General features: G+C 40.0%; 2 protein-coding genes across 2 annotated transcripts; one reads left to right on the top strand and one right to left on the bottom strand.

The window, feature by feature from the left end:
- The first annotated feature begins 4,843 nt into the window (after window positions 1–4,843).
- On the top strand, window positions 4,844–24,406 carry LOC311502010 (von Willebrand factor A domain-containing protein 7-like). The gene is made up of 18 exons (XM_084564119.1): window positions 4,844–4,942; window positions 17,781–17,970; window positions 18,146–18,282; window positions 18,380–18,524; window positions 18,616–18,709; window positions 19,066–19,194; window positions 19,349–19,535; window positions 19,629–19,798; window positions 19,939–20,051; window positions 20,163–20,279; window positions 20,366–20,539; window positions 20,630–20,762; window positions 20,872–21,024; window positions 21,120–21,212; window positions 21,739–22,010; window positions 22,118–22,251; window positions 22,763–22,922; window positions 23,037–24,406. The coding sequence occupies exons 2-18, from the start codon at window positions 17,788–17,790 to the stop codon at window positions 23,415–23,417; spliced, it is 2,775 nt and encodes a 924-aa protein (XP_084420245.1). The 5' UTR covers window positions 4,844–4,942; window positions 17,781–17,787; the 3' UTR covers window positions 23,418–24,406.
- Window positions 9,082–14,745, bottom strand: LOC311496255 (prostaglandin D2 receptor 2-like). Its single transcript, XM_084556036.1, has 3 exons — window positions 13,692–14,745; window positions 13,476–13,511; window positions 9,082–10,877 (listed from the first exon to the last, which is right to left on the bottom strand). The coding sequence occupies exon 3, from the start codon at window positions 10,771–10,773 to the stop codon at window positions 9,340–9,342; it is 1,434 nt and encodes a 477-aa protein (XP_084412162.1). The 5' UTR covers window positions 10,774–10,877; window positions 13,476–13,511; window positions 13,692–14,745; the 3' UTR covers window positions 9,082–9,339.
- Window positions 24,407–25,039: the final 633 nt, after the last annotated feature.

Raw genomic sequence — 25,039 nt, forward strand, 5'->3', positions numbered from 1 at the left:
ACCTATCAAACTAACCTAAACCCTAACCTTTACCTAAACTCTAACTACCTAATGTAAAATAATCTAATCTAAGACAAATTAATGTAATATGTTATACTTAAATTAAATCTGTGTAGATGAAGGTGTGGTGAATGTATGTGTGTGGGTGAGGTGGCGATACTGCTCTGCGATGGTTGAGGGCGATGAATCAACGATGATCACTCTCAGCTGTCGAAGCACAGGAACCCTTTAATCCTATCAAAGACAATGCAAAAAAATTGAAATGTCTTTCAAATGTTATAAGTAAATGTAAGCAACAAGCTAATAACAAAGCAGACACATGTTAAACATCTGTAGTTGTCATAAAGTGTGTGTTTTCCTTATACTAAGATGCTATGATGCTAAGATACTACAATGCTAAGATGCTTTAATGATGCTACAATGCTATGATGCTAAGATGCTTTAATGATGCTACCATGATGCTACCATGCTATGATGCTTTAATGATCACCTGTTCATATAGTCATAATATAATCCATGTTTGACTACAAAAAGTAATGGTCAGGTCAAGACAGGTATGAAAGTATTCGCGACTTACGTCGCGAATGTCTTTACTAAGTAGCATGTCTTTACTACCATGAGCAGCAGCTATAACAAAAAGCACAACTCAAATAGTCATTTAAGGCCTGGTTCCTTCTGACTGGATGGGTGTGAGTTTGATGTCATGCAGGGTACAACAAACCAAACAGGATGAGGAGGATGCAGTAGGCCTGGCTGAGAGAGAGAGACACTGAGAAGGGTCGTCCTTTATGCCCTTCTACAAACTGAAGGGCAGGTACAGGCAGCAGACCCCTCCCAGCTCCACCTGAAAGCCAGCATCACATAAGGAAGAGAGTGGGAGGGATCGTCACACCCCCACCAGGATTATATTATGACTATATGAACAGGTGAATTATTATGATTAACGATCAATTATTACAATTTGCTCGTTAATCATAATAATTTTAACAATAAAACTCATTACTCCTACCTGAACAATAGTTTAACAGTTTACGGCACAGTCTTACAGTTAGAAAAACAATAATATTAAACTTAACACATCCAGGCTGTAACAACGAATCAGCGATTAAGTGAAGACCTTCAAATTGTCCTGCGAGTCCAGCTCTTCGTCTCATGTTGGATGTCACTGCAGTCTGTCTGGATCAGCTGGAGGAAAACTATAGGCAGACAAATAGACATGTCAAATAATGTTATGTAACATACTTAATATAACTCTTATGAGTGTTCTACAGCTCATTATTTATTTAATTAAAAACATCATATTATATTAAATTACTCCAATTATATATATACTGTCATTAATGTTGTTGCAAGCCATAAATGTTTCCTACTTTATGTGGTGGAATAATATATTTTTCAGTTTGACACAGTTTCATTTAAAAATATCTTCCCTTTAAATTGTAAAACTTCAACATTATTACTGTGATAAGCACCCGCTAGCAAGGCGGCGAATTAGCCGGCGGCTAACCCCACTAGCCTCCGCGTTAGCTCACGGCTAACTGCCGCGGCTAATTCGTGTTTAACTCCCGCGGGTCCGCGGTTAAATCCCGGTTAGCTAGCGGTTAGCTAGCGGTTAGCTAGCGGTTAGCTCGAGGCTAACTCCGCGGTTGAGTCCGCGGCGTTAAGGTAGCGGCTAGCTAGCTCCGTTAGCTCCGCTAGCTTGCTAACATACATGCGCTATGCTGGAAGGCTAGTCGTCGGCTAAATCACTGGGCGGCTAGTCGTTAGCGTCTGTTAGCAGTTGAGCTATTCACTGACCTAATAAGATGAAGGAAACGGGTCCGGGATGTTGTGTCAGGAGTTTCAGCAAAGCAGCCAGATATAATTTGTGTTTAAAATAAAGGAAAAGGTCATAATGTCAGGTTCTGGCCCCCTACAGTACTGCAGTAATGGTTTGGGGGGTTTTAATGTTTTGGCAGATACTGTTTTCCACTGAGAGCTCTTTTCCCGCCTCTGGTCCCCTTCTGCTGCGTGTGTAAGCTGGTTGGGGTCTGGTTGTCATGGCTACCAGGGTCAACTGCTGCTGAAGTCTCCCTCTCACCTCTGCCTGAGTCAGAGGGAAAGTGCAAACTAGGATTTGCCCTCCGAACAAATGCTTGTATCTCAAAAACTACAAGTTCTATCGAGAAAACAAACACATCGTGAGCGTCAGCCAAGGGTTTTCTACAATTTAGTGTTGTCGCCACGCGCGTACTGCCAAAATTGTGGCCGTAGTCGTTTTGGAAAGAAAGTATGCAACACGAAAATCGTCGAGAAATCCCTCTCGATTTCCACATACACACACATGGGGAAAAATTCGAAAAGCTGGCGCCGCACTCCTCGCTCAGAGGAGCCTCCAGTCCAAACCGTACGTCCCACACAAATCAAACCAACACCATCTTAAAGCCAACAAAAATCCCTACGTTTTTATGTATTTTTTATCTCTGTACCTCAAAAACTGTGGCCACCACATGAGATTGAACCTTTTTTTTTCAGAATATCACCGAAACTCTGAAGTTAGAGTGAGGCTCAGAGGGAGGGATTTTTAATTTTTTTCCCCAAATTTCACCAAACGTAAACTGGGACCCTGACCAAACCGTAAAAGGTATCGAAACGCCGTTTTCAGGAAGAGAAAGCTACACTTCCCGTGCCTCGTACAAACTTCCAAGCAAGTTTCTACTACAAAGCATGGCCGAGTAATCGCTCGACAAAGCCAAGCTGTAAATTTTGGAATGTTGCCGCTTTTTTCGGGCTTCTCCATTCATTTCAATGGGAAATTTATCGCGTTTTTTTCGCGACTATGTCGCGAAAAAATCTTGTTTGAAAAAACTGTATAGAAGCATACCGAGTCCGATCGAGACGCACGTTTTGATGTATTTTGTGTCTGTGTGCGACGAACGGTATTTGAGTTGAAAAGTTTCGAAAAATCGGGTGTGGAAAAAGTTTAATAATAAGAAGAAAAAACGTAGTGAAGAACAATAGTTTGCAGTGCTTCGCACTGCAAACTATTGACTCCCATAGCTTTGCTATGAGGGTCAATAGTTTGCATTGCGGAGGGTCAATAGTTTGCAGTGCGAAGCACTGCATCACTAATAAAAGTTAATGATGAGAGGCATTGCGTATATTAAATGTCATTGATGCAAATTATGTGAGACTGTATTAATTTATTTTGTATTTTGTCTACCCCTGCCTCTTGCCCGATGACAGCTGGGATAGGCTCCAGCAGACCCCCGTGACCCTTAACAGGACTAAACGGGTATAGAAGATGAATGAATGAATGAATGTATTTTGTCTTCACAGTGTAAATAAAGATATGCAAAATTGCCTCAAAAAACATTTTTGGATAGATAAAAATTGGACATTTGGGTTCTCCATTATTGTTACCACTACTGAGACAAACATTCTAGGTTGACCTTTGGGTTCCTTCTTGCCAAAGGCCTTGATGTTAAGCAATCTGTTTAACTTGAAAGAGGAAACAACACATTCATTGGGACTTTTTTGAGACAGCAGTGGGGAGCCTCATTAATAATATTTATCACAAGAAATGTCTTCACCAGATTAAGTTTGTGCTCTCTGTAATTGCTTATGCACCAGTCTTGATGCATGTACAGTATGTGGAACAAAGCCTAATGTTCAGACACGTCCAGAGAAAGACTGTTTAATCTTTACAGGTACATTTGTGAAAATGGAGGGGGGTTTTTGTATTATCTTTTGTTTGGTTGAAGCTTGTGTTGGCAGTATGGGTGTGGCTGCACAATAAAAGCGTGCAAGTTGTCAACCCTGTCTAAATCTTCTGTATGGTGAAAATTTGATGACATTTCAGACACAGTTTGGTGTTGTCTTACACACCAACATTTGTCAGTCTAGGTTTCGCTCAATAAGCTATTGCAACAATACAGAATTTCCTAAGCAGCGGAGAGCAAATCAGAAATTCATGACTAGATGAATGGGGTTTTCATGTTAAGATGACATCTTAAAGACTCTTTATGAAGGTGGGCAATAACATGGACCCCTGCAGTGTTTTTGTTGCTACGGTCTTATTTGGTCTAGTGTGACAAGTAACATGTGGCAATTGATGTTAGCAAACTTTAGTTATGTTAATTCTAAGTATGATTAATATTAGTATTTTTTATTGAATGGTATGAGTGAATGTGCAGTTTTTTACTATGTAATGTAGTTTCACTGAAGTAATAATATTTATTATTATTATTCTCTTATTGATCCCACGTGGGAAAATTCTTCATCTGGATTTGACCCATCCATTCATTTACACAGCAGTTTATGGAGCAATTTGGGGCATTAGGGGCTTACTCAAGGCACCTCAGCCATGGACGAGGGATGATGCGAACTCCTGAACAGATACGTCACAATGATGACAAACTTCAGTGACATTTAGCAGAAGATCAAAAACATCATATCACTGTTACTCAGCAAAGGTTTTATGCAATGCAACCTCTCATTGTGTGTTATTTTATTCCAAACAATGTTATTCTTGAGTCCTCAGTGCCTATGCTGACTGCAGTCTAAAATAAGACTTTATAAAGAAACCAGTATTAATAGATAAGTGTAATCTACACATTACTCAATACATGGAAATCCACAAGTTAGGGAAATGCCCTGAGCAAAAAGTTTGACTGTTCAGTGCTAACGCAAGCAGTACCGACTGATCACTCCCATTTCCTATAAAGGACAGAGCAAGTCACAGCCAAAAGGTTAACATGCAACGACATGCTATGTAACACAGACATGCGTACTAAGATCTCACACCTCAACATCCTTCTTATAAAAAAGGGAAACAAAAGAGGGAAAGAGGAGTCTGCTTTCAGAACTGTTTAAGATCACTCTGACGGTCTGATTTTGAAATTCATTCATAAGGTTTGTGAGACCTACAAGAATCTTGGTGTCATTGTGGAACGCAAGAGAGGTAAGTCTAATACTGACATCAACATATGTATATGATAATAATGATGACAGGTTGATAATAACAGTATCAACCTGTTGCATTATATACATTCTATATATATGTGTAGTTTACTATATATATGCAGCCACCTTTTTATAGATTATAGACCTTATATTAACCTTTGTGTGTATGTGTGTAAATTAATATTCTGAGTCATCAGAGAGTGGACATGGGCCTTCTGAGGGTGTCCTGTGGTGTCTGGCAACAGAAGGTTGTTAGTGGGGGTCTTTGGGTCTTATGGGTTGAGGGGAGGGGACTCTGTGGACCAGGCTTGGCCCAGTGCAGATACTTGATCAGTTTGGGATCTAGTGACCTTGTGTGTACGGTGTTTTCCATGTTTTTTTAGTTGTTCCTTCCTAAACCATTTGTGTGTGTGTGCCTGTGTCAGGCTGCATCCTGCTGGGGATGGCTGCTGAAATCAAGGGGTGTCATTGATATGGATTGGGCATGCCTGGTCTGGTCTAGGTGGGTGGTACATGTCTAAGTAACATCCACATGAATGCCAGGTCCAAACATTTCCCAGCAGAACATTGTATTGTCACAAGATGATCAATGTTTTTTACTTCTCCTCTCAGTGGTTTTGATGAAAACAAATTTATCGCATCGGTAGAAACTGAGCAGTCCCACAGCAGTTATCAGAAACACAACCACTCCCTTTACCATTCACTCTAGTAAACCTACTAATAACACAGTTTCAAAATTCTATATAAAACTAATAAATTACAACTAACAGTTATCAGCAAAATGTACTAAAAGTGTTAGCTGAAAAGTCAGCTGGGTAGAAAAACCACGATTGTGATTTATTAATGAGTTTGATTTTCTTCTTGTAAAATACTGAACCCTTTTTTCTTGCAAGACTTAGAGGAATGAAACCATCTGGGAAGTCTAGAGGCACATTTGGTTCCTGTTAGCAGTGTATAGACGTCTGGCACGCCACACGTTTTTGCAAGAGGTCACTGCATCAGAGCTTGAATCTGTAGCGACACATAATATGATGCAAAGCCTATGTTTTTATTTTGTGCACAATGTTTCATCAGCCAAGCAACTAATAACGGCAGCTGTGGAATAAATACAGCGTAAGCATAAAACAGCAGAAAATGGATAAACTCAGTATTTCAAAGCGAGTTCAAGAAGATTTTGCAATCGCTGCACTAATGCCTCCTCTTCTTTCTGTGTGTGTACTTGAGTGTATTGTTGAGTACTTGATGGTCAAAGAAAATTACTGCCACACAACCAGCTTTAATTCTCTAGCAGCATCTGCCAGCTATAAGTACAGCAGCAGTGCATTAAACCCTTATGAAGCAATATTTACCCCCTTCCCCCTCGACTTTGTCTTTCATTCTTCCCTTGTCGCTCATCTGTACTGACGGTTTGTCACGTAATCTCTCGGCTGTATCATTTTCAACATTTTCTGTTGCCATCATCCTCCTGCTGTTTCATTATTTCATCCATCTGCAGCTGAGCGTCAGTAAACTCTAATCTTTATTGCAGCTATATCCTTCCATTCAGGTCCCTCTAGAGACATTTTCTGAATTGTGCTAGGAGATATTAGGACCATTCAGCTAAAAACTACAATGACCCCCCCCCCCGAATTAAATGTTATTTTACTCACACCACATTTTTATTATGTTGTGAGCTAAATTTAAAGCACACTAAAAACTGCACTAAAAACTCTTATTGCAAGTAAATTTCACCAAATGTATTTGTTAAGATATCCGTGTTCTGGGATCTTGCTGGTTGTGAAATCAATTATCAACCTCTGTCAAAACTTTTTTCTCTCTTCTTATCACCTTCCTCTTTTATTCATTTGTTAGTGTATTCCTCAAATGAATTTAAACTAATAGGCATCACTGTGCGTCCACAGAAACATACAGAAAGAAACAGATGAATACAGAAAGAGACAGAGATGTGATCTAAACGGGGGTGAGAGAGGGAGACTATGATAATCTGCTGGAAGTGAATGGCTGCGAGGAAAGTGGAACTTTGTGTGTCAGTCTGACCCGTTAGGTTTAATCCTGCTCTGTCTTTATATTCTGGATCTTCACTCTCTAATATTCTCTCCAAATTACAACTACCTCCATGGTAATCCCATGCCACTGTGGCCTACATTATACCTCACTCTGTGAATGCGTGTGTGTGTGTCCAATTGAGTGGGATGGAACCAGACAAATGTGATGGCGACAATGAGACAGTCAATCAAAATGGATATCAGATATGATTAAATCCAATCATTCAGAAAGGTGGTTCAGCGGTCCAGATTTAAAGTGCACCTTGATTACAGGACCTGAATAGAATAATCCCACTCTATCGTTTCGTGACTGTGTATGTAGTCAATGTTACACTGCCCTCTTGTGGACACAATCTGTATAGCAACAGCAACCAATCAACAGAAGCGTCTAATGGTCTGGCTTGTGATTTAGATTTTGTGTGAAAATCCCTGTGTGCTTGAGTCCTCTTGTCACGGTTTGCATCTGCTTTTCCTTTTCTTGGTGTTTCATTTGAATATTTTGAGAGAATAGATCTACACAATAGATCTACACAAAGAGAAAGAAATAGCTTAAATTGGTGCAGCAGAAATGTGTTTTTTTTTTGCATGATAGACGCATGCACTTCACAGTGAGATAGGAATAACTGAAGGATATCGTGTCACTGGTGTTTTTTTTTTAAAAAAAAAGGATGATTTGAAGGGGACTGAAAAACCAAGAGGATACGGTGGTTATGTAAAATGTTTTATTTTTTTTAAATTTAGGATTTAGAAAAAAAACTAATTTAGAGCAGTGAGCGGTGCCATTCATTGCTGTGAAAAAACAAAACAAAAAAACACTTACATGTTGTCAAAATGAACATATTGGTGTAGGATCATAGATACATAATATACTAACAGCAAGAACATCATGAAACTTAACTTCTGAGGCTGCAATGAATTAAGCTGAGTTTTCCATGCGCACCCATCTTAGTCAAATGACTAAGTCAGTGCTGGTATTGCCTCATTTGTACAAAACACAAAAGTATTTGCTCTAATGCAGTGTTTTTCAACCACTGTGCCGTGGCACACTAGTGTGCCGTGAGAGATCGTCAGGTGTGCCGTGGGAAATTATCCAATTTCACCGAATTGGTCTAAAAAACTTTTTTTGAAAACGAATGAATTATTATCTGCAAATAATATGCCATTGTCAAGTGTCTGTGTATATATATCTGTCTGTGTTTATATATAAGACTTTTTTCTTTGTGTTTATTTGATTCCTATTCAAGACACTTAGCCAAGAATGACTTTATATTGTTAATACAGGCTACAGAGTTTAATTTTTTTAACATTTTCAGTTGGTGGTGTTTTTTTTTCAATGAAAAAAATGTACCTTGGCTCAAGAAAGGTTGAAAAACACTGCTCTAATGGACAAAGAGAGACGCAGTCTTCATGAAAGTTACGATGGAAAATTCACTACAACTTTGTTGAACCTTGCTAGTGCATCCAGTTGAACTACTGTTCAACTTCTCAGAGGGCCGTGAGCTAAATGCTATTATGAGCAAGCTAAACCTGCTCACAAAGACAATGATACAGTTTTTTACCTTGTTTACATCTTAGGTCGGCATGGTTGCTTGCTAGCATAACAATTAGGACAAAAGGAAGTGCAGTGGTTAGCACTCTCACATGGTTGGCTTTGTCACGTTACCACGAGATGAAGATTCTTAGAAGCTGGGACCTTTCTGGGGCCTGTCAGGGTGCTCTGGCAGATTGCATGCAAGCAGATTAACTGGTGCTGTAGGTGTGCACTTGTTTCTCTGTGTTAGCCTCTCACCCAGTGCCAGCTGGGAAAGACAGGAGGCCTGTATTCTGCCATGCTAGCATGCTATGTTATAAAGGTTTATTATTATAATGCTTATGTTTTTTTCGCTTTTTAACAAGATACATGCATGTAATGTTAAGATACTAAAGTCTCTTGTTTCAACCTTTCTATGTGATGATAACAACAATTCAGTCTACTTAAATCTAAAAGTTATTAAATATACCGTTTCAGCCGTGATCAAAAAATGGTTACCAAATGATGGCACTGGATGAAATGCAGGGGAACATGCCATCACAAGTGACACAAGGGGAAAAGCAAAACTCAGTAAGGTTTCACCTCTGGGCAAACCAATGTTTGTCTAAATGTATTTGCATGGACCAAATCGATTTTCAGATATTTCGGGCCGCCCCAAAGGCTACAAATACTATATCAAACCTTTACCTTTTGTGCTAGTCAAATGCTTTACATGACAGGTCCAAGGGCTTCCATTGAGCTAGCACATGTCACAGTCATGACATGAAAAAATATAAAACAAGCATTTTCCTTAATAAGAAGCCAATAACCCAAAGTGTCTCAGCTATTCTCCACATCAGATTTTGAACATCTTGTATGCTCCATGTGACTGTCTCTGAGGCGTTCAGGGAGCAAAGGTGATGGGATGGGTGGATGGGTGTCAGGTGACTGACAGGGCGCACATGAATCTTTTCGTGACCCTGGCATAGCAAGGTCTACATCCCGACTGCTCTTCCGTCTAATATGAGCTCTTATGCTCTTGCTTGGGACGGCCAGTAAGCCACCTCTTTCCTCTACCAATCCATCAAAGACTGCTCCCAGACTTTGTCGTGTTCTTACCCAGAAGTGTGGGCAGCTAAAGGCGTACAGAATGGGGTTCAATACTGGATTTAAGAAAGCAAAGGTTGTTGCTATGGGCAGTCCCACCATCACCAGTTTGAGATTTTCTCTTTTATAATGGGCTGTCACTTCAATCAGGCAGATGACGTGATAAGGAGCCCAGCACAGTGCAAACACTGCAATCAACGATGTAACCATTTTGGTGAAACTCTGTGAAAGCTGGCTGTGACCGCTGGCTGTGTTTGGGGATGAGGTACTTTCTGTCAAGATTAAAGATGGCCCAGAGGTCGGAGGCTTGAGAAGGAAATGGGTAGTTTTTGTGGCCGTGAGGATATTTGGATTCTCTGATTCCGTGTCTCTGTTTGATGCGATGAGCGTATCAGCTATTCTGCTGGTACTCTGCTTCCTCCTCATGTTCCTGCTCCTCAGGCTCAGACCTATTTTGATGTAGCTCCCTGCAATCACCACCAGAGGGAACAGGAATGCCAGCAGCAGCTTGGAGATGGCTGTCACTGTCTGCCTCTTGTTGCACTCTCTATCCAGTGCGGCATCAGGAGATAAATACAAGGCAAAATTATGATAGCACAGCCTCCTCTGATCCCTTTTCTCAATCACTGAGCGGAACAGGGTGTAAGGTAATGTGTTAACTGCTGCCCACAGCCAGCCCAATATACACACCTCCCACGCCACTGCCACTGACCGATGATTCAGGCTCCACACTGGTTTAGCCACCAGAAGCAAGCGGTCCAGTGAAATGGCAGCCAGCAAGAAGGCTGACACAAACATGTTAAAGAAAAAGATGGAAGCCTGTGCTTTGCAAAGCGGGTCGCCCAGCTCCCAGCTATGTGGGGCGTTAAGGTAGGTCGTGAAGAGCGGAAGTGTCAGGGTAGCCAGGAAGTCAGACATGGCCAAGTTGAGCACCCAGACGGAGGCCACAGTGCGGTGTCTCAGACGGAAGCCCACCACCCAGATGATCAGGGCGTTCTCCAAAATCCCTATGCAGGAGACCAGACCGTGGAAGCAAACCACCATCAAATTGACCTTCGTGTTGTTGGTGCCTGGAGTGTTCCTCATGATCTGAAGCAGGGGACAGAAGATCTGTTCCTGCGTGATGTTTGAGTTGGGTTGTGATCCATTGGGCCCAAGGTTGCTCATTCTGCTCCGCTGAGGAGCTGTTGACTGAACTGGAGATGGATGAGCTCAGCGTTTTGTACGTGTGTCCCCCAGCAGTTTCCGATGTTGTCTCTTGTTCAGAGCATCTGTGGAAAAAATGATGAGATGCAGTGATGATGCTGAGGATGTTATGAAAGGCAGATGTGCTCGTGCTTGTAGATAGCTGAGGCGTTATCACTCCCATTACTCACAGTGACTCAGACAAATGTCTCTGTTTCTGTCTGGCTTGCTAAAATGAATTGATCAATTACAAACCATCCATTAAACTGTTTCCTTGATGCATTGTTAAAAGTAAATAATGAAAACCTCAGGGACCAAATCATAACAAAATACAGACATTTCACTTGTGTATTTGGCACAACACACAAAACACGCTCTGACGAGAGCTGTTGAGGCTGAGACATGCTATTGTTTTACATTTTCTGGAAAAAAAATGCAACTCTAAGAGACTGTTGTGCTAAAAACAGGTCACAGCAGAACACAGTAGGTCAGAGGCGTCTGTCGCCAAGTACTACTAACAGGAGATTCATTATCTGTAATTATGTTATGTTGCTTCTACAATTATCAGCTAAATTATATATGATAAGGTATTTATTACAGCCCTGTGATAGACTGGCCAACTGTGCAGGGTGTGCCCTTCCTCTGGCTCAGTGACATTTATTACAGTTTCCTTGGAAGCAAAGTAGGTTTGTAATTGATTAATTAATGTTAACAAGCGAGACATATATATGGAAACTTTTCACTTAGCCACTATCTGGGAGGAAAAGGAGTGGTAAAGTATCAGTTATCATCACCGTGTCAGATGTTTTTGAAATGCACTTTTTTTTGGTTTAGAAGGAGTTTAACAGGAGTTTTTGTTGTTGAGGAGCACCCTCTTCATGTTACATGGTTCCATTGTTATATTTTCAACTGTACACTCATTAAATGCTCTACAAGCTGCATAGTGACACATCAGTGCAATAAGTACATTTTTTTTTTTTAGCACTTTCAGTGGAAATGGCCTTTTTGGGAACGTGTGCACACAATTGTTACTAAATTCTTCAAAAACATTATAATATACAGGGTAATGCTTTTCCTTTACTCCTTACTGGCAACAAGACCAAATGAGAAAAAAAAACGTACAGGCAACATGTCAAAGCCTGTCGCTGCGGTCTAGCCACATACCAGCTATTGGGCAACTACACATGCCGAGTGAAGCAAAAGGGAAGCAGTGTATTGTTGTCAGACACGGACAGGACAAGGACTTATCTGTGTGTTACTCTATTGTTACATCATTTTCCAAAAATGATGAAACATAATCTCATTTAATTCAGTTTAAAGGCATACAAGAGTAAGGAAACCAGGAAGTATTTCAATAATATTTCTTTCAACTACTTGTTGCAGTTTAAACTAGTATATTAAAAGGCCGTTGGTTGCTGGCATTAGCTGACATGGAGCAGACACCACTTGCTAGCTATGAAGTTGTCAGAATGATTGCGGTGGGCTGCATGGCCGACAGTGGCTGCGTGTCACAGGGTTTGCAGGACCTGTTGAGTACCAGGAATCTGAAAAAACTTGAAACAGTGACTGCTCAACAAAAGATCTTGTTGATAGCAGATGATAGAAAAATAAAGCTTCTACCAACTTCAGAGCTCTAACTGCAAACTGCAAGAATCCACTTGTAGTGTAAACATATTTGCCACGTTCTCAGCAAATAAGTGACCGGCAAGATGAACTTGAAAATGTGCAGCTGATGTACACACGCATGGGAAACCAAGATCTATAGGCTGAAGAATAAATAAGACCAAAAACAATTTAAACTTGGAGTCTCATTTTGACACAGACTTTTCTGACTTGTTCAGCATATTACAGACCATTTGTCAGGTGATGCAGTAAAATACCAGTAAGTACTAGCTCTACAGAGTAAGTATTAGAGTAAGACGTGTTAGATTTATTTTGATGTAATGTGGTACGTGAAGTCATGACAAAAATATGACTGCTTAACTGTGAACCATTACGAAGCTGCCGGTGCTTCGAAGTAAACCTTTGAAAGTCATAATCAGAAATTAGAAACATGAATACCCGCAATATGCAATATGAGAAGCACAAGCACCACACAGAACAGATAAGAGTCAGTCAGCAACTTTGCACGAAGCTGGTGAACAAGCCTGGGAGATTCAATAGACGGATAAGCTGGGTGGTTTTGTATTTTCATAAACAGAGAGTCACATTTGAAGCACTGCATTTTAATACTGTTCTCTTCTCGACTTGTATCTGGCTCTGAGTTACATACTTACTAGTTTCTTTACTGACATTTCATTTTATAAACACTCAGCTGGCATTTTATTAAGCACACCTAACTCACTAACTAAGTTACTGATATTAACGTAGGTGGACAAGTTACTTTAAAGCCCTCATAATCTAAATCACCATAAAATAAAGCCTCTACAGTGACCACAAAACTGATAATAACGAAGGCAGGAATCATTGTGGGACTCTTATCAGCCAAATATAAATAATGAACTGGCAACCGAGTGTACACAAATCATAAAAAGGATACTGTAAGGCATGCTAAGATCCTGTATCTCGTTTCAAAAATCAGAGCTGAGTATGCTGAAAGCACCTTCTGAAAGTACCACATTAGACTGGATTCCACACAAAACTGAAGGGTGACTTAAATGTAAAAGGAAAGACATCAAACATACCTATTGCTAGGACAACAGGGAAAGAAAGATGATGGTCTGCAACAAAAGAACAACAAGAAAAATGTTAATAACAATTCAAATTGTATAAAAAAGTTTCTTAATACAAGAAGTAGATCAAAACCATGGAAAGTTAGTATTGTTGACTAAAGCTAGAGAGCTAAGGTTTGTCATTATGCTGCAAACACGACTGATTTTAGTCATTTCAGTAACACTCACCTAGACGTTTGGTTACATTCACGGAGGAGGGAGAAAGTCAAAACCTTTCATGAATTCCTGTTGTGTGTCAGGCTATCTCTCCAACAGAGACACACATCCCTTCAGTTCTGTCACCTTCTACAGCTCTCATGTCCCGGAGATGCCCACTGAAGCTCACAGACATAGATGCCTTTGCTCCGCCCTGTATGCTGATGACTTTACAGATGAAAGAGACTGATTGTTTCAGCAGGGATGCAAATTTGGCTTAAACTGAGATAGGTGTGGGAAAATACAGAGGCATGTAAAAAGGGAAACAGAAAAAAAAAAAAATAATCAAAACCAAAAGTAACAGAAATAGAAATATGGTATCTGTGATATGTCGCTATTTGTACTACATGACTGAACATCACGACAATGCTGGACTTGTGTGAACTTGTTGGCCTTACACTTGTACTGTGAGGTTGTCTGATGATGATACACAGCACCCACCACACACACACACACAAACAAAAAACACAATTAATACAAAATCACTAAGACAGTGGTCCTCTGTTCAAACATGAACAGCACCTCTGAGAGTCTGCCTGAAACTGAGATGCTTAATGACTGGAAATGTCTCTGTCTACATCTGCTGGTTACGTAAATACAAGCGACTCAGAGCTGGTGCAGCAACCTAAGACAATAAACAATTGAGGAACTACATGCTGTCGATTTAGAAAGACACCTATCCCTTTTTAAAAGCATATTACTGTGACATAGATCTAATTTGGAATGGGCAAAATGGTCATTGGTTGCCATCAGCCCATAACAACAAATTCCAAACTAAAGTCTCTTATTTGACTCTCCCAGTGGTGGGTCAGGCACATGCTACATTGATTGGAGTCCACTTATGGCAAATTTAAATGACTGGGCGGTATCTGTCTAATCTGTAGACCCCAGCAAATAAATATTATGACATAGGGATATAAAACCACTTTTACAGCTTTTAGTACTTATAGGAGCACTATAACTGGAAGCAGTTTGGAACAACCAAGACTTACTGTTTGTGGGCAATCTGAATAACTGAGCAAGAGGTTCCCTGGTCAGTGGGGAGGCCACAAACTGGTCAGTCCAGGAGAATTACAGAAGTCCTCCGTGAAGATGCGCTAATCCTCTCAGCAGAACTTTATCAAGCAGGGTTTAATTGCAGAGCAGCTCGCCGAAAATGGTGACTGAAGTCTTATTGGATTTTGCCAAACAGTATTTAAAGGACTTTGACAGAATGATGAAGAAAGAACATTTTCTGGTCTCATTCAAATCTCCCAGGAGATCCCCAAACGTATGTTGATGGAACACCAGGCTCCACTCATCACTTGGCCAGTCCTACCCTGTGATAGAGCACAGAAGTGGCAGCATCACACTATGGGCTGGTTCTCAATAACAAGCAGAGGGAGACAGCTTAGACCTGAAGGAAAGAATGAATGTTGCCAAATGCAGACAGAAAAACCTGTTCCAAAGACATGATAGTTTTAGCACCACCCAAACCAAATAGCCAAGACCTGAAGATGGCGGTTCACAGGTGCTTCCCGACCGTCTGAAGGAGGTTGAGAGAATTTGGAGAGAGTTATTAATTACTTGCGGGACTGACAACTGCAATGCCCTACTTTCTCGTCTTCCCAAGAAAAATATTTTGCACTTACAATTGTTACACAACTCAGCTGCCCGTGTGCTGACGAGGACCAGAAAGAGAGCGCACATTACACCCGTTTTAACATCTCTGTACTGGCTTCCAGTTTGCTTCCGAATTGATTTTAAGATCCTTTTATTGGTTTATAAAGCTCTTAATGGTCTTAGTCCAAGCTATTTATCAGAGTTTCTCTTATCGTATGAACCTCTTGGAGCCCTCAGGTCTTCTGGCAGCGGCCTTTTAATGGTACCCAGAGTTAGAACAGAAACCCACGGTGAGGCAGCCTTTTGTCACTATGGTCGCCATCTGTGGAACAGCCTGCCTGAAGACCTGAGGGCTGCAGAGAGTTTTGATATTTTTTTAAAGCAAACTGAAGACCTACCTTTATAGTCTGGCTTTCTAACTGAATCTATTTATTTATTTATTTATTGACGATTTAGGTGTTTCCTCACCTACAATAGCGTTTCTACAGCTCTTGCTCTTGCAGTTCTTGTTGGGTGTGTCTGTGTACATGTGGGGGCGTGTCTGTGGTGGGGAAGTGGTGGTGGTGGCGGTTGGGGTGGGCTGGGGATGCAGGTGGGATTATTGCATAAAGCACTTTGTGCTACATTTTCATTGTATGAATAATGCTATACAAATAAAGTTTGATTGATTGACTGATTGATTGATGATGCTAAGAGCTTGCAACATAGGCTACAAACATCAACGATTTTCTACAAACACAGAAATGAAATTGCTATTTTTCTGCTCTATATATCCATATTTTAGTTTGTGAAAGTGCTTTTTGTTTAATTACAGAGTTTGTCATTCCTTCTCACCATTCTGACAGTTTCCCATTTAGTTTCTCTTTTCTCACTGTCTTTGCTCTTTTATTTACTCTTTCTCTTTGCTTTGGCCCATCCCACCCTTTACTTTCACTTTAACCCAACATGTTTGCTCCTTTTTTCAATTCATCTTACAATTTCACCACCAACCGTAGATTTGTTATTTGGCCATTTAATGCACAGTTTGTCCTCCCTCTCTGCTCTTATAGGGTGGGGTGAGGTTCACTTGGTTTCTTGTAATTGTATCTGCAAAATCATTTTTTAGGGCAGGGCACTAAGCATTCTTCCAGAATGCTGCAAGAAACTATGCCTTCTGAGGTTTATGTTTGAACTAGATAACTACATCACTGATTGAATATCCAGAGGGTCATCTACTGATGCAAGAATATATATTTCCAAGAATATAAATAGAAATTACAGTTAGTCAATGGTTTGTCATTCAGTGATTTGGCAAACAAAACAAAGGTCCAGATGAGTATGCTACACCATCCGCCAAAAAGGTAAATTGTGAGTACGTGGAGACAAATTCAACCAAAGGCTATTTATTTCATATTTAGTCTTTTTTTTTTTTTTTTTTTTTTTTTTCACCCATGTTGAAATACATTTTTGTGGATACTTTTAATGCTATATGAACACAAACACATTATTTTATATGTATATTATATGTGAATGCATGCTAGTAGTAAAGATAAGGGCAAAACCTTTGTGAAAATGTCAGATTTATAAGTGTATTCCATTCCAGGTCAGCTTTTCTGTCCTATTTATCATCCATACAGTCTAGAGAGACAAGTAGAAACAGAAAATAGTTTTAATAGGAAATGGGAATAAGGACAGGAAAATGAAAAATAAATTTAAGAGTTAAACCAAATTTAAGCCATAATCAAACTATGTGATCAACTGATGTGAATGAAGTTAGTGAATATTTTATTGTATTAATACATAATACCATTGGTGTTATTGTCCTTCTCCTTATACTTGAGAATTCGGAATAATCTAGTTTATTTATACATTAACAGAATAAAATATAATAATATGCAACCCTGAATGTATTCAGTAGAATAATCATCTTTTAAAATTGAATTTCACATTATTTAACCAACTATAATTTATTTATAAAATATTTGTGTTGCATATTATATAAATGCATCTTGATCACTTATTTTAATGTGTTCATATGGCTTTTAATGCATTATTTGCATCACTCTCAAAAAGTAATAGCATATAAAGGACAAAAGTATAGTAGTAGGTTATGTTTAGATGGGAGTGTCACATTCTTCAAATGTGTACTCAATGTCACCACCCTATGAACTCTTCACATTAGACTTAGTTGAGTTTATTGTACAGTTTTAATGGGAATGGAACAACAACCTTTGTGGGAAAAAATACCAGAAATGGATGAAGCACAAAAGTCATATATACTATGTTGTATGTAAACTGATTGTTGTTTGAAATGTTTTGTTCTTCTTTCCAACACATCTATTTCCTGAAATATTTGGCAATATGAGGACGCAAACCATTTTATTTTTTATTTTTTTTCATGTTCCTTAAAACAAAACCAAATGAAACAATTAAACTCATTTAGCTAGTAATTTTTCTGGATGCTAACCTGTCTCTTTGTAGATCGATCATGACTTCATTGGTGGGTATAGCCCTGCTGGCTATGGCCCTATCAGGACCCACTGTGGCCTTTGTCCCCATTGGAGGTGGAACATCCACTCATGTCAGCATTACAAGGACGGCTCTATTGCAAAAAGTGACGGAGGCATGTCGGGCGGTGGCTGAGGCAGCAGGTCATGAGTTCACACCTACGGTATGATGGAAGATAAGATAAAAAAGTTTATGGGAATGATAGGCTAATGGCACCATTGTGAAGCAAACAGCTGTTTTCTCATACTTACTCTTGTTTAAATTTTTTAGATATCAAACCTTCTTTTAAGTCTTTTTTCCTGTTATTTGAATAGTGACCTCTTACCTCTGACCTCCAGGGTAACTTTCCTGAACAAATTGTCCAGGCCTGTCTCGGTCCCACAGCTACTGGAGACGTGTCTGGTGGCAAGTTTCGCTCTGCCCTTCAAGAAATCTACTTCCAGAACGGAATGGTAGACCGTGACTTTGCCAACAGGTAAAGTAGAAAGAGAAAAACATTTTTTTCGAAAAGCCAACAAATCAATGAATGTGCTGCTTAGCTTCAGATGTTATTTCCTTCGACATGTGAAAAGTGCTCCACACCACTTCAACTCTGAGGCCTTCTTGGAGGGACGTGGCCTAATCACAGAGGGCATGGCAGCCATTAAGGCTAACATTCGCGAAGAGAACTTCAAGGCTGCCAGGGAAACACTGGGTAGAGTTCTTCATACACTGCAGGTAAAAACGGAGGAATGAAAATGGCTGGGATAAAGAAGTTAAAAGGAAGCAATAAGAGTCTTACATAATATGTGTTTCCATGGTCTGTCAGGACTTCTACAGCCACAGTAACTGGGTGGAACTGGGCTACACAGAGCCACATGACAACCTCATAATCCCAAGTCTCCCTCTGGAAAACCTAGCAGGTGAGTGTGTGTTACTGCCGTCCATGAACGAAAACGACATACACATATTTCTGAGGGTTGGGCAAATGTCATAAAGGACACAGTATACGTGTACTTTATCCTGGACTATACTACACATATCTGCAGACCAAAGAACAGAGATAGTTGTCTTGTTTTTGTGTCAGACCTGAAGACTGCTTGATTCTGATTGGCTGGTGGGTATACAATATTTTCAGATCAACACATGAATCCAAAGGATAGAATAAACAACAACTGAATAAATGAGAAGACGTAGACAATTTCATTGTCAAAAGTTGATGACTTGATTTAAGTGGAGGAATCCACTCATATATATAGTCTGCATTTTGCTTGTGTAGATGTGGACACTGCCACCTGTTATGACTGTGACACTGGAGCATGCCCTAATCCAATCCTCACCAACATCCTGGAAGAGAAGAAACTCACATCTGGCTACATGGGAATCTTTTCTGCTTCCAAGCCAAAAGGTATCATATCGCATGTTATTATTAAATCTCAGAGGTCATGTCCAAATGCTCCTTATTCACAGAGTGTGCATATACAGCAAGTCCAATAAATTAAGCCATTTTGTCACAGGTATAGTAGATAGCAGTTTGACCACTCCATTCTGTTGTCAACCAGGTAAATGTAGCCACGGAGGTAAAGGTGATCTCACCAGCACAGTAGTTCCTCGAGGAGGCATCAACAAAGATGAACGCCGCTCTGACAACTTGGACCTCCACAACGCTGCTGTGAATGCAGCCACAGCTGCCAGCCTCCAGCTTCTGGAGGACATCCGGTCAGCTGCAGGGGACAATGACTTTCTTAGGTACGACAAACTAGACATAAAAATTATACAAAACTATGAAAGATAAAAGGTACACCAAACATTTACTCTGCAGTCTCTTGTCCTCTCTTGCAGAATGATGGGAATTGCCCGATCATCTGTCCTGTGCTTTGTGATTGACACCACTGGCAGTATGTCAGATGACATTGAAGAAGCCAGAGCAGTTGCTAATGAAATCATTGACAGCAAAAAAGGAACACAGGATGAGCCCTCTGAGTACATCCTGGTGCCATTCAATGACCCCGGTATGACCTCTTATATCTTATATCTAAGACTGATTATAATTATGACAACATCAGTTGTGATGGATGGAATGCTTGTTGGTGCAGTTGTTTGAGCCACAGCTTAGTGTTGGTGCTTAGCTTCTTTTTCTACTTGTATCTAGATTTTGGACCTTTGATCAGGACAAAAAGCCCTGATAAAATGAAAACAGAAATCTCCAAGCTCACAGCAACAGGTGGTGGTGATACCCCTGAGATGTGCCTGTCAGGACTTCAGGTATTACAATGAATGGGTCTTAAAATTTGAGCAGGCTTTGTGATTGTTTGGGATGTTTATTTTTCAAAAAGCCATGGATCCTTTAAAGACTACTGCCTTTTATTCATCCAGGTAGCTCTCACTGGAGCTCCTTCCTCGTCCCACATCTATGTTTTCACTGATGCCATAGCCAAAGATATCCATCTCAAGGATACTATTGATGCTCTCATCAGGAGTACCAAGTCAACGGTAAATGCTGACAGACACTCAGTTCACACCGTCTACTTTGGTGAGAAGACTGAGGGTAAAATCTCCACATTAACTGATCTCCATAGGTTTCATTCTTCATGACTTGGAAGAGCAGGAGACGTCGTCGTTCTCTCAGAGCAGCTTCCTTTGAAGACTACAAGGACTTAGCTCTGGCCTCAGGTGGACAGGCCATTCAGGTATCCAAATCACAGCTGCCACAGGCTACAGACATTATCCTTGACACCTCGACTTCAGCTCTGGTAAGATTCAAAATGGTTTGACCAGTATGAAAATGGTTTGACCAATATGAAGAATAAAAAGTAAAAATATGCATTTGACTATTCCCTCAGGTGACAGTTCTTCAGCGAGCAAGAAACCCTGGGAAGCAAGAGACGTTCCCCTTCATGTTGGATGACTCACTTAAAAACGTCACCATCTACATCACAGGGACATCCATAACTTTCACACTGACAGACCCCACTGGTAACTAATTTTTCCCACCGTTTCCAGTATAGATCAATTAAGAACATTTGTGTCTGACAGTCTTGCTGGTAGATATTCACAACAAATAATTCATGTGTAAAATGTACAGGTGTGAACCAAAGTAACAGTGAGGCTACTGGTAAACTGGGCACCATTCAGACGGTTGGTAACTTGAGGAGAATTCTTCTCAACGCCGAAAAAAAGACAGGAACCTGGAAGATCAATATCAACTCTGGACAACCATATACACTCAAAGTCACAGGTCAGATGTTGTTAATTTACAAGTCACAAGTGTCAGAATACTAACAGGCTCAACAAATCCTTGTTGTGTGTAACTGTGAATGATTGTGATTCCAGGCCAGAGTACTATTACCTTCATCTATGACTTTGTGGAACGCTTCGAGGGAACTCACCCGGGTTATGCAGTACTTAGTGGACGCCCAAGAGCAGGTACAGAGTCTGCAAAAGAGCAATTTTCTTATTCCATAACAGTAGTGGATCAGTGAACTGTGCCTGGTACTTATTACACAGATCTCTGAAAAAATAATTTCTAGTAGTGATTTGTATTTGATTCATTTGTATTTTTTTTTAAACAACCACAGAACAGGTTTTGAAGTTTTAACAATATGCAAACATCAAAATTAACATTTTCCTTACTATCAGACAGCCTTCTCAGAAAGAGAACTAAAGCCTCCATTGTCTTTAAGTGCTGAATGAGTTATCTTAGGCATGTGCACAAAATATGCAGCTATATTACCATCTAGTGGTAATAGAATCTCGTCTCTGATCTGTTATCTTGCATTGTTTTTGCCAGTTTGTAAGGAAACTGAAAGTAAGGTTTAATGATTGTAAAGTTGTTTAGTGAGATACTGAGATCACATTTTAAGCTGTCATATTTTTAAATTCACAATGGATCATTTAATTTTCTTCATCTGTCTCTACACTGATTCTTCGCCTCTTCCCTCTGTAATCCCAGGCCAGCCTACCACCCTGATGCTCTCAGTAATGGGTAGGAAAGGTCCGCCCTCGATTACAGTTGGAGATATTGGCCTGGTAATAGTGTCTGGTCCAGAGGCTGTTACCAGTAGCAAAATGACTGATATGGGCAATGGAGACATTCTGGTGACTGTTGATGCAGTACCTGAGGGGGAGTTTGTGGTCCTTCTGAAAGGAACTGACAAAGAATCAAACAGTGAATTTCAGAGGCAGTCAACCACCCAGATGTCAGTCTCCAAAGTAGATATCAAGGTCTGTTTTTCTTCCATTTCACATCCTTTGTGCCCATACTGAACTTTTTAGGACATTAGGATTCAAATCAGAATTCTTCATCTGTTTCTTCCCTTTATCACATCTAGGCTGTGGTGGACGGCAGTGTGGAGCCAGGAAAACCCTTCTCGCTCGCCTTCAGTGTAATGACTCAAAGTTCTGGTGGAGTGTATTCCATCGGCGCCAGAAATGACAGAAACTACCCCATGACCTACCCAACCAGGTGAGAAGAAGGATCTAATATTACACTTTTGTTAAATGTTACCAACATTCAAGGTATAGTTTGGCATCTGGGGAAAAACACTACTTTGTTTTCTCGTGGGAGACTATGGGCATCATTGATGTCTGTTCAGCAGTTCAACCTGTTTTAAACTGCACAAAAACAGGTTGCAACGGAATAGGCTTCTTGTTTCTGAGCATTTTTCAGAAAGCCACTGAGTATTTCAGATGACGTACATGACTGGCCAAACAACTTCCTTCCAGTGACAACCATAAAAATATAGAAGTGGATAATTTATTAACTCATCTCAGTTTCCTGTAGCTTGGGGCAAAGTCAAATCTGTGTGGATTATATTGTATAACCCTACTTTTATGGGAGTAATGGTTAGGGTGAGTGGCACATGTTATCACCAAAGGTTTTACTCAACACCAATCCCCTTCCCGCTACATCTAATATTTCCATTACAAATCCAGCTCCGGTAACCTTTAAGTGTATTTCTCTTTTCTCTTGACAGCCTCACCTTGACAACTGGTGAATATGCTAATGCTACATTGAGTATAACACCACCTGCCAACACACTATCAGGCACTGACATCACTCTGACCATTGAAACCAAGTCATCCAGTGGTGTTGACTCCAATTATGCTGTTCTGAGATTGTCTGTTGTTTCCAAGGTAACCCCATATGGCTCTTACAAATGTCATCTACTGATCTCTGAAGAACCACGCTGATTACTCTCATGCATATTCATGGACAAAATCCCCAACTATCTTCTCTTCTTTGTCCAGATTACAGATTTCATTCAGCCACTGTGTGAAGTAACCAGTGTGCTAGCTGATGACTGCCCTCTTGATGAGTCCCAGTGTGGATCTTTCTACTGGCAGCTGTCAGCTAACCTTACTGATGGAAACGGCACCGGGATAGAGACTCTTTCCCTGCATCAGGGTAGTGGAAATCTCTCCCACACAGTGCTGAGCTCTCCCATTGTCGAGGCAAACTGCAACGCCTCATGCTGCTCACAGATTGTTGAGATTGTAGCTGTAGATAAAGTCGGCAATGTGGGCAAATGTTATCATTCAATTGCACGTTCTGGAGGTCCTCCTGCTCTGACGCTGTCGCTGCCACTGTGGCTGTGTCTGCTTGTATCTGTCTTTGTTGTTAGGTCTTAAAGTCTGCACTCCGCATTAAAGTTAATAATAGACAATTTACCTAAGCTTTGGAGTGTTCAGATACCCTGCTTAAATAAAATGTCTAATTAATTGTTGATGAACGTCTGCTGAAGTTGCCTGAAATTAAATGAAAAGTCAGTTGTCTGGGAATATTCTCGTGACTATAAATTAAAAGTCTTGTCTGGAACAAATCTTCGGTTGTCTGTGCATATGTGAAGGGAGAACCCCATACATTAAAATTTAAACACATCTAACATGTATGTTTCGTGTATTTAACAACACAATTTACACATATGTATGTATAGACATTTATGCAACAAAAGGCTCTCTTTTCGAAAGAAAATAACATTATTGTGCTAAATAATGCTGGTGGGGCTAAACACTTATGCACACATATCCAACAATATAAGTTGTATACAAAAAGTCAGAGAAAACTGAATATCAGTGGATCTTGTGCTTTCTGAAACTATGGGTCACTGTACATTTGAAGTGATGTGACAGAGCTGTAAAATGAGAATGTCTGGATATATTTGTGCCTCTTCAGGTTATTGAAGTCTAAAACATTTTTCTGCAGTATGGACACCAGTGTCTCTTCTCCTTAGTATGCCACCATAAATGCACATTTAGTTCTACTTGCCTTGTGATTATATTTCTCGGAGGGGAAAATGTAGTGGGTTCTCTGCAGTGTGACTCCGTATGTGGACTTCCACATGTTGTTTTGTGAAAAATCCCTGGTGGCATTTCTGACAAATAAAAGGTTTTTATCATGCTGCCTTCCATTTGGAGTTTTTTGGTGAGGCCAAAACTGTAGACAAAGTCTTTCCACGCAGTGTGCATTACCGACACCCTGTCTAAAGACTCTAAAGACTGTCTCAGTCTTTACAGACAATAGCAATAAATTTTTTTATTTGTATGGATACAAGGAGTTAAGAAAGACCGAAGCCATAAACCAACCCAGTCAATGAACACTTTGTTGTGGCATTTTATTGGCACTGGACTCACAGCCTTATACGTGATTGTTCAAGTAACAACCTTAAGTGAAACAAGACACCAGTCATACACCAAGTCAGCTGTCCATTGAAGCATGCATCCCAGCTGGGAAACATCCAGGTGTGATCGTATTTCCTGTGGCATTTCAGTGTTTCTAAATAATATAATTATTTAAGATGTTTGTAGTTGTATTTTTTGACATTCTCATAAAGGTGATAAAACTAGAACATGATTTAAAACATGTAATATGTAGTCATGAATGTAATCAGCAGTACTGTCGATTTTTTTCAATTGAATCTAATGAAAGGTCATTTACATTACATTAAATTTGCCGTAAACCACTTTTTTAAAAAAACAAAAAAACAAAACAAAACAAAAAAACTTCTTTATCATTCGTTTTAATCTATTCATATGGATTTTAATCCATTATTTACATCCTCACGGTTATAGAGAAGTCAGAGTGAAAAGCATAGAAAGGACAAAAGTGTAAATTATGGTATCTGGGAGTGGCCCATTCTTCAAGTGTGTACTAAACATGACCTCCCTGTATAATGATGAAAATCTTTATAGTGTAAACTGATTATTGTTTGAAATGCCTGTGAAGGTTCTCAGTCATCCAGGTCATGGTATAT

Source organism: Chelon labrosus (assembly GCF_963514085.1).
Source record: "Chelon labrosus genome assembly, chromosome: 2".
NCBI lineage: Eukaryota > Metazoa > Chordata > Actinopteri > Mugiliformes > Mugilidae > Chelon > Chelon labrosus.